Source organism: Molothrus ater, chromosome 3 (genome assembly GCF_012460135.2).
Source record: "Molothrus ater isolate BHLD 08-10-18 breed brown headed cowbird chromosome 3, BPBGC_Mater_1.1, whole genome shotgun sequence".
Classification (NCBI taxonomy): domain Eukaryota; kingdom Metazoa; phylum Chordata; class Aves; order Passeriformes; family Icteridae; genus Molothrus; species Molothrus ater.
Genome location: NC_050480.2, coordinates 92,326,063 through 92,336,056, shown reverse-complemented (window position 1 = coordinate 92,336,056; position 9,994 = coordinate 92,326,063). Strand labels below are relative to the sequence as shown.

At 39.7% G+C, this 9,994-nt stretch overlaps 1 protein-coding gene across 1 annotated transcript in view; it reads left to right on the top strand.

Moving 5' to 3' along the window:
• Positions 1-1,763: 1,763 nt before the first annotated feature.
• TTK (TTK protein kinase) overlaps positions 1,764-9,994 on the top strand; it is a 29,745-nt gene continuing 21,514 nt past the window's right edge. Inside the window, exons 1-4 of the mRNA XM_036380358.1 lie at positions 1,764-1,816; positions 3,223-3,392; positions 5,608-5,752; positions 6,028-6,253. Coding sequence (XP_036236251.1) covers positions 5,608-5,752; positions 6,028-6,253 — 371 coding nt within the window. The 5' untranslated portion in view covers positions 1,764-1,816; positions 3,223-3,392. The remainder of the gene's footprint in view (positions 1,817-3,222; positions 3,393-5,607; positions 5,753-6,027; positions 6,254-9,994) is intronic.

Here is a 9,994-nt window from a genome sequence, read left to right as displayed (position 1 = left end):
CCAACATTTAAAAAATCCTTTGTGACTCACCTGTACATTTGCTACACTTAGATTTACAATACCGTTATCCAAAATAATATGAAATCCTACCATAAGATGAGATATTTAAAAGAGTCAAACAAGACTCCCCTGATAGTGACTCATTACAAAGACTGACCTCTCTCTCCTTTTGGTTGTTACCCAGTCTAGTACTTGTTTTTGCAATTCACTTCTGTCACTCAAAGTGGAATTACTTTTAGGTAGAGACTACAGTTCATACACTTCTTGAATTCCCTATGTATCTATGACTTTATATTAAACAAAATGAGAAGCATAAACATTTATAAGCAAATAAAGAATGGTTCTACCAGCCATCCAAAACCCATGCATATCTTATGTTTTGTAGAAGAATGCTAAATGGAGGTTCTTTCATTTTTTTTTCCATGAGTATTGCAGCCTTTCTTTCTCTGACTCTTTTGTTTGTTTGGGGCTTTTTTTCCCCCCAAGATCTATTCCATCTTCCTTCTTCTATTTATTTTAGTTTTGCCAGGAATCTATATGGTATTGATATTTCTTGTCATAGCTACAGAAATCAAATGACAGCTCCTTAAGGTATTTTTCACTTACTAAAATAATACCACTTTCCTCTCCTATAACACCCATCAAAACTCCTGCTAATAAAATAGTCTACCTCTATGTCCCTCAAGTGAAGCCAAATGCAGAGCAGATTCATGCAGCTTGTGCTGTTTCTTTACATTTTCACTAGATTTGGATTCTGGTGGAAGGCAAGATCACCAACACAACAAACCCATCATACCCACCAAAAATACGGAAGGATGAGTAAGGCAATGCTAAAAAAGATCATCTCACTTAGCTAGCTGAGAATTAGAATTGCTCTTATTTAGTAGAGAAACACACAAAATGTCCTTGTTGAAATCTTTTTGTTGAGTGTAGAGTCAGCCTGTATCACTAGATGAGCTGAGCTATTTAAAATGTATATGAATAAAGAAAAATGAGATAAATTTCAATGAAAGGCCAGAGTAGGTATCTTATTATTAGACATCATGTGTGATGTCTATGGCAAGTGAATGATTAGCAACTTACCAAATTAATAAGGAATAAATACACATCTGAGCTTTATAATGCGCCATCAATCTTGAAAAGAGACTATATTTAGCATAATACTGAATTCATGATAAACATCAGAAGAACCACACACCTGCAAAGAACACAAATTATCGTGTGCACCCAGAATGCAAACCGAGAGGCCGAACTGTTCTGCTGAGTGCGTTTGCATTGCTGTAGTCCAGGAGCGGCACGCTCAGAGCAGGAGGTGCTCGTAGCAGCCTTGGGCACGCTGCAGACACGGGATGGGCCTAGGGACGATCCCTCGGAGGGAAAGGTACGGGGAGACGTAATGTTAAGGACACTTAACAGCCCGGCTATTCCGTTACAACTTAATGAAGCTTTAAACTATAACCGGCCAAATAGAGAAAGCATTTCCAGATAAATAATTTAAGTCAGCTGGCGCGGCGCCGTCCCCGCGCTCCCCTATCCCGAACCAGGAGCGGGCCGCGACCGCCCCGGCGCGCCTGCGCACCCGCCCCTCCTCCCGGCCCCACAGGGCGCTGGGACCCGCTGTCGCCGCGCACGGCGTAACCACCGCCCAATGGGCGGGCGGGTCGCCCGTGTTTCCCTCCTGCAGCCAATCAGCTCTCGCTTCCTCCCGCTCTCCGGCCAATGGGAAGGGCGCTCTAGGGCGTCGGTCACATTCAAACCGGGGGCAGCGCGCGGACGCGCTCGGTCGGAGCCGCGTCCCGGCCCCGCAGCGGCCTCGGTGAGGGCGGCCGGGCCGAGCGGGGGTAGGGGCGGCCGGGAAGGACAGCGAGGGGGAAGGGACCGGGCCGGGGAGCAGCGCAGTGAGGGAAGGTGGGTGACGGGGCCGGGGGGGCAGCAGTGGTGCTGGTCTGCGGTGAGGCCGCGGGGGTGCTGGGCTGGCTCCTCAGCAGCCCCGGGGCTGCGGCTTCGCTGGGATTCCGCCCCTCAGGGGAGGAAAGCTGGTTGTGTCTTCCGCCTCACGGCCTGTCTTTGTGCCACATTGCCTCACCTGCTCCGCTGCTGCTCCGTCTCTCTCTCTTACTTAGCCCAACTTTGCATCCTGGTGTCTTATCCTTCCTGTGTCTTACGTTAGATTTTAATATTTTTCTCTTTTATTTCTTTCCGAGTGTTGCTGTTTTTTTTTTTTTTTTTAATAATTGACGACGCTTTTTCTTAGTGTTGGGAGTTTTTGTTTTTCTTTTAAAAAAATCCTGATTTAGGACTTGTAAATAAAATAGAAGGAAGATTATGCAATTTTATAGATAGTATTTTTTTAAGGCTGGGTAGATATTTCAGAAAGAGGTGTTATTTTACCTCTCTATAGAAGACATAAACAGAACAAGTAGTGTAATACAGTAAATATAGTATTTCAAGACTGGATGCTGTTATTTCTTTTTATTATTAATGAGTATTTTTGAGTGTGTTAGATGTGGAATCTTGCCACAGCTTGTACTGCCACTTTATCCATTTACTGCTCTCAAGTCTCAGTACTTTGGCTCCTTGTTTAGTAGGTCTGCGTGAGGGGTTGAAGTTACTTTAACTACTATACTTTATTTAGGGTAGTTCTTGGTGATCTTTGCATTACGTGCTCTCCCTGTTCCCTGGTTCTCCCTAACCTTCTCTCCTGTAGGCATTTCTGCATCTCAGGTATGCTGCAGCGGAGCTGGTGCAGTTACTGCCTCAGTTCCCATTCAGTGCCTTTGTAACAGCGGGTGCCTGGCTTAGGTCTTTGCTGTTGTCAGATTTTAAATATATATACATATATACACACACACCAGGGAAATTCATGACAAATTATTTCCTTGAGTAATTATGCAGCTGATTAAGAAAAAATGAAGCAAGTATTCAGAGCTTATGGTTGAATATTGGCATGAGTAGAAAGATTGCTGGCAAATCATGACACTATTATAGATGAATGTGCCCTTAGTGTACTTTTTAGTCTCTGAAGGTCACAGTAAGCTGACGCATTTGGAAGTGCTTGTCCTCATTCAAAGTGTTGTCTTTAAGCTTTTTTAATTCTGTTTTTATTTCTAACTAGAAGTAGTTTAATTGATTTTGATAAAAACTGTATTTCTGGGATATAAAGATTAGGCAAGCTTGCACAATAAGCTTACAGTGTTTCACCCATCAATTTTTGATGCACAGGAACTTCTTCAGCATGGAGAACTTCATTTCTTGCCTTTGGGTTCTTGGGATCATCTAAGGTAGTCTGGCCCTCATCCATCTTACCTTTTTGACAAGGCACATCTGTTCTTCAGGAGAGTTTTTCTCTGTAACACATTGAACCTAGAGCAGTTAAACAGCACACCAGAAATGTAAGTTTGATGTGTATTGTCGTGACTTAAGATGAAATTTATACAGAAATTTATTTTTCTTTTTGTCTACTACCTTTGGGAAGCTGTCGCTGCATGAAGAATAATGAATCTTTGATACTGGTGGGGAAAATATAAAGACTGTGTTTAAGAAATCCAAAATCCATCTGGGACTTCTTAGCAGTTATGGTTGTAATGAGATATTGTGGTGTTTCTTAACATGAGGTAAATAAATTTCTTTTGGTTGTCTTGGTGCTTCAGGTTCTGGAGAAGCTGACTTCATCCATACTTTGAGGGAGTGGGTACAGTTGAAAATCAGATCTCTGTGGATATTCTCACCCATAAAGAGGTGATTTGGAGTACCTGGTTTCCTGTAGCCCCTTCTACAGTGTTGTTAAAAGGCAAAACTGCAATGTGTACTAAAATTTTCCTTATGAAGTGAATAAGTATCATCTGAACAGTGTTAGCTATAGTAATCACCTATGTAATTTTTAGCAGTGTGCTCCCCAAAAGATGTTTGGGATGGGACAGTTTACAGACCCACTCCCAGAGCCTAAATTGGCTCTGGGGGAGAAAGAGATATTAAAGCAAGATCCAAACAAGCATTGAAATTAAAATCTGTTCAGTGTACATTTTGGAATATAAATAAGAGAAGTGTTCCTTTATTTGCTTCTGCTCAGTGAAACAAAAATAGTATTTCAGATATTACTGATTTAGCATGCAGTCTTTAGCTTTCAAAAGATTTTGGGGTGTTTTCATTATAGGTCTTGCCTGAGGCTATTTGAGTGTCTCTCCAGACCCTTAATGTGCTAAGGCCTCTTCATAGTGGTAATGTAGATGGTGCTTTTGCTGGACTAAGTCTTGGAATTTACACAGTGACACTGTGTTTTAAACCTACAAAACAACACTTCTGTATAGACAAGAGCAGGCTTGGTATTCTTGGTGGGCCATATTTAGGTCAGGATGAACATGGAATATGCCTTCTTTTGCCTTATAAGCAAGCTCTTGCAAGCATGATAATCTTTCTGATTTATGGTCTTTGCTTGGGGAAAGCTGGGAGCCTGGTGCTTTTAAAGACATGCCAGCTTCTGGTGAATAATGCTCTAAAAATTATTTGTGGGACTTCCTGAGAGTGGTGCCTGGTGTATTTTTTAGATAGTGGGGTTAAAGGTAGATGAGCTTCATTCCATTCAGTTCCCTCTCTAGCAATAATTCACCTAAAAGTAGATCTGAAGTTTCTAACCTTCTAGCAACTTTTTGTTGATTTGTTATACACAAGAGGACAAAGACCAACATTTCACTGTAGAACTAAACTTAGTCTTTCTTTGAGCCTATTTAATCTGTCTGAAGTGCATTACTTTCCTTGTTTCTGGGCCCAACTTCACAGTAATTAGAATGTCAAACCCCCTGAATATGCACTAAATTCATCACAGTTTTTTCTGGAATTCTTATGTTCATTAGATGCATGGAACATTGATGTGGGAAAAACTGTTTAATGTAGGCAGAAAAGGAAGAAATCATTAGGGTTTTTTTAGTTTATTTTAGCAGTCTTGCTCTGCTCAGATTGCCTAAATTCTTACCTCTCAGCTATATACATGTGCTATCTCAGATGATGATAAACTGTCAGAACGTTGAGGATTTGGCATAAGTTTCTTATAAGAAGTCTTTGAATCTCTAAACCTCCTTTCAGAAACTTAAAAATAGGTGTCACTTGTCTTTGTCCTTTGAACAGAGGAGAATGTGAATTCTTTTCTGCTTAACCCACAGTGAGAACTAATTGCTGTAACCTGTGGGAAAGAGTGTGGATTAACACTGTGTGCTAAACTAAAGCCAGCCTAATTATGAGTACAGAATGTGATTTAATGTGATGCACTGGAAACTATTTCAGGCAACACATCATACCCCCCATTTTATTCAAACACTGAATATACCTGATTGGAAAGGGCTACTGTGAAGCATGAATTAGGATTTGGGTGGATCAATTAAGTACCAATTCTTTTTATTTGTCCAAGTTGTCTTCTGTAAAGTAATTTACTTGTGTAACTACATTGACAAAGGTTTAAATAGAGTATTTGTTACGTAATGTGGTTGAGTCTCAAGTATCTCTCATGTATCATCCAAATGATACATGAGAGGCTTTCCCAAGGTAATTCCAATCAAAGTGAGCTACAACAGGGTTCTTCAGTAACTCCATTGTTTTTTAACCTTGTGCCTGCAGATGGAGGAGGCAGATTTAAGTGAAAGAGGATTGCCGCAGATTACATCAATCATGAATAGAGTTAGAAACTTGAAAAACAAATACAGAAATGAAGAGAACATCACAGATGAATTTAACTATACTAAAATCTCAGCTGATACAACAGGTATTTGGATTTGTTTTTCTACTGTCACTTATGCAAAAGATCTTAAGCTAGATTGAGTGAAAGAACCATTAACTGAAATGATTTCAAGTTTAGTGTTTCTTTAATATTAATGACCACAAAGCTAATTTCATCTCTCCTTATTTTTTAGCTCTGTTGCTTTAATCTTGTTTAAAAAATAGTCAGTAACTATCTTGCACAAAAGCTTATAAAAAGTGTTTTCTTCTGTACATGTTTGCTGATGTTGTAATCAATCTCCTTTTTTGTTTTTCTATCAGATAATTCTGGAACGGTCAATCAAATAATGATGACAACAAACAATCCAGAAGATTGGCTATGTTTTTTACTTAAGCTAGAGAAAAAGGGTGTTCCTCAGATGGATGTTAGCCTACTCAATAGACTCATTGGCCGTTACAGTCAAGCAGTGACTGCATTACCTGCAGAAAAGTACAGTCAAGATGAGAGCTATGCTCGCATCCTTGTGAGATTTGCTGAGTTGAAAGCGTAAGTATAAATTTTCAATATGAGAAGTCATCATTCTATTTTTGAATTAAGGTAAGAATACCTTGTTTCATTAGTGTTTTCTGAAACAAATTATCATTTTGAATGTGGAAGGTAAGTAGCTTTGGTTAGTCAGCTTATCTGCTGTCTCCACAGTATTTTTTTATGCTAATGAACATGATTGTTTAGAGCTATTTGATTTAGAGATGTTAATACACTACTTTTTTTCTTGGTTCTCTAAATAAGGTACAAGAGGGAATAGCATGAAATCCTTTTTTGAGCTTTATTTTAGTATGCTTCCTCTCATATTAGACAAGATCATCGCAGGTTGATTAAATTAACTGTCTTAGGATAGAAAGAATGTCTCAGAACATCATTCACCAGTTCCACACTTTGAAAATTAGTTTTGGCTGTGGTCATTTATTGCTTTATTCAGTCCAAATTCAAGCAGTGTTGTTGTTCAGATGTGTTCAAACATAATTTGGGACAGGGTTATAATTAGAATCTTTTTTGTAATAGATTCTTATGTCACTTGAAATAGTACAGCAAATATTTTGATGAAGAGCTGTATTTAAACAATGCAGCAATCTAACAATCAGAGCTGAGCAAGTTAATTTCCAGTGAACATAGCTAATCTTTTTCTTGTATGTTCTTCCTCTATTTGACTTTTTGGCATATGGTTTCATCTTGCAGTATGATAAATGTCTACTTCTCTGCAGTGTCCTTTGCATGGCCCTTGCTGCATCACTGTTACTAAAAGCACACAGTGGAAGTAATCTGTTGAATCTCATGTTGAGAAACAGGAGTGAATAATGACCTTGTCAATCTTCAGTATCTTGAAGAGGGAAGGTGTTTTTGTGTAAGTGGAGGAAAGAATCTCTTCCAGAAAGGTTTAAGGATACATTGCAAGATGTCATTCTTATTCAAAGATCAGTTGCTTTTCCTCAGAGCAGAAACTGTAATATAGGCTTCTGGATCCTAGTTTGTGGAAATTCTTTTCCAGAATAGTGATCAAGTCACATCTCTTATCTCATTGTAGGAGAGTTTAAGTTCAGAAAGATTATTTCCTACCTCCCTAATCACTTGGGCCTATTTTCACTTGATCTTTAGAACATGGTTTGAAAGGTGGGGTACTTTTAAGATGTGTGCAAGAGGTATGTTCAGTATTCTGTGTGATGTATTGCAGAAAGCAAAACCAAAGGTGCTGTCAGTAGCTTGTTAATACATGAATAGTATGAACAGTTCTAGTAGTGATGTCTCACTGAAATATCTTCAGTTGTTTCACTGCTACAGCCTCTAGGGACTTTGTGGGAAAGTAGCTGTCTTGTTTCACTATTAAAATGCACTCTACAGCTGTACTGAAATAACTTCTACTTTAGCAGCCAGTATTAGAGAATTTACCTATCTCACAAAGTAGCTCAGGTCTGCTCTTTTTGTTTTCTGCTACATATTTTTAAATTGGTAAATATCATCAGTCATATGTTTCTTGACATGCCTAATAAAAATTTCTTTTAAAAAGATGAACAAGCCACTCCAAACTCCTTTAAAAACTGTACCCACCAAAATCTGATATAGCATCAATCCCACTGGAACTTCACTATAGGATCTCCCTAAATGATGGTTCCTCGTTTGGAAATTACTTTCAGATACAAGCTTGTTAATAATTTTTATAATCTAATACTTTCTTGTTCAGAATAGCATATAATATCAGTTATTTATATGAGACTACATTTATGAACTACATCTGTAACCTCACCAGCAATGAAGTTACTTTTGCCTGGTTGGACCTAAAAACCAACAGTGATTGTAATTTTTGGAGATTAACCTAATCAGTGGCTACCTATTTGGATCTTTTGTGTTTGGCTTGTTTGCTTACCGCTCATAGGGTATTCTCATTGCTCCAAATTTTTTGTTCTCAGTTTCCCTGGTGTTCTACACTCTACCTTCTCTGTTCCTGGCTGTCAGTTTGTCCAGTCCTATATATTTTTGTCTTTACTTGGTTTTAGGTTCTGTTAAAGAAAATCCTCTCATTTCATGACTGAGTGCTTCTAGTTAATTTTTTAGCTATTGCAAGTAAAGCAATATTGATACTAGAAGTGACACTGATAGGTGCTCTGATACCACCTTGGGTGGGAGAAAAGATGTGCTTTTCAGTAGAATTGTTTGCTGTTCTCCCAAATATTCCACCTAAACAAGGTGGAAGAGCAAATCAGCATCACAAACTTCAGAAGCAGTGGTAGTGGCTTGAGATTTTAGTATCTACTGCCATCAACACTATTTTGTTCTGATTGCAGAATGCTAAGTGGTTGGAATGGATCTTAAAGATCATCTAGTCCCAGCCCCTCCTGCTGTAGGCAGGGATATGGGCAGGGATACCTTTCACTAGACCAGATTGCTCAAGGCTTTTTCTAGTCTGGCCTTGAATGCTTCCAGGGTTGGGGCATCCACAGCATCCCTAGGTAACCTGTTCCAGTGGCTCCAGGGTTACCTCTTTATTGTGGCTACCATAATTTAGGCCACCTAGCTGAATTTGCTTCTTTCATTTTGTACCCATTTTTCCTAGTTCTACCATTAGAGTTTCTGACTATAAGTCCCCCTCTGGCTTCCCTACGGGTCCCCTTCAGATACTGGAAGGTTGCTGTGAGGTCTCCATGCAATCTTCTCCAGGTGAACAGCCCCAACTTTTCTAGCCCATCTTCATAGGAGTGGTGCTCCAGCTGCCTAATCATCTTTGTGGCCCTTGTCTGGACTTGTGCCAACAGGTCCCTGTCTTCTTTATGTTGGGAGCTGAAGGCAGTGTGTCAGGTGGGATTTCCCAAGAGCAGAGGGGCAGAATCACTTCCTGTGACCTGCTGGCCATGCTCCTTTTGGTGCAGTCCAGGATTCTGGTTGGCTTTCTGGGCTCCAAGTGCCCACAGCTGGCTCATGTTGACTTTTTCATCAGCCATCACCCCCAAGTCTTTCTCCCCAAGCCTGCTTGCAATCACATCTCTGCCCAACCTTTAAGTGAGAAACTGGATTATTCCATTCTTGGCACTGGACCTTTTTTGTCCTGGTGTCTGCTTTAGCTGCAGTCTGGCTGTGCCAATACCTTTTGACCTATTGTGATACCAAGGTTGTCTGAAGAACTCTTGTGTTCTGAAATAGTTGAAGACAGCAAATGCTTCTATGATTTTCTGTGTTGTACATTTTCAATGGCAAACCTGCTCTTGTGAAGTGCTGCTGGTGGTAGCACAGTGCCACCAAGCGTGTGACACTTGGTGCCTATTGCTAGTGTTAGGTCTTGTTCTGTGTATTGCTTTCCAGGCTGTTGCTGCTTTTACAGGAACCTAAATTTTAACAAGCTCTTTGAAAGTGAATGTAATACATTACAGCTGAATTTCTCTGGCTCAGACTTTGCCTGCACATGGGTTATTCTGTACCTGTCTTATTGCTTTGGATGATCAGAGCTGAGTTCAGTAAACCTATGTGACTCTAGTTACATGCCTAAGTAACATGAACAACTTCTTTCATTCAAAATTTCATAGACTTCTACTGAAAATGTTCTTTACCTTTCCATGTTGTATTTTTCTGTACTTTCAATTTGAACTATGGTCATAAATTTTTTGCTCTTCCACTTCTAAGTGATACCTTTGGGTACCTGTTGAGTCAAGGGGGAACTTAGGAAAGAATTCCTTTATCTCTTGATTACAGATGTTGCTGGTAAAAGTGTTAAGCTCCTTTTTTTTTTGTCAGTTGAAACAT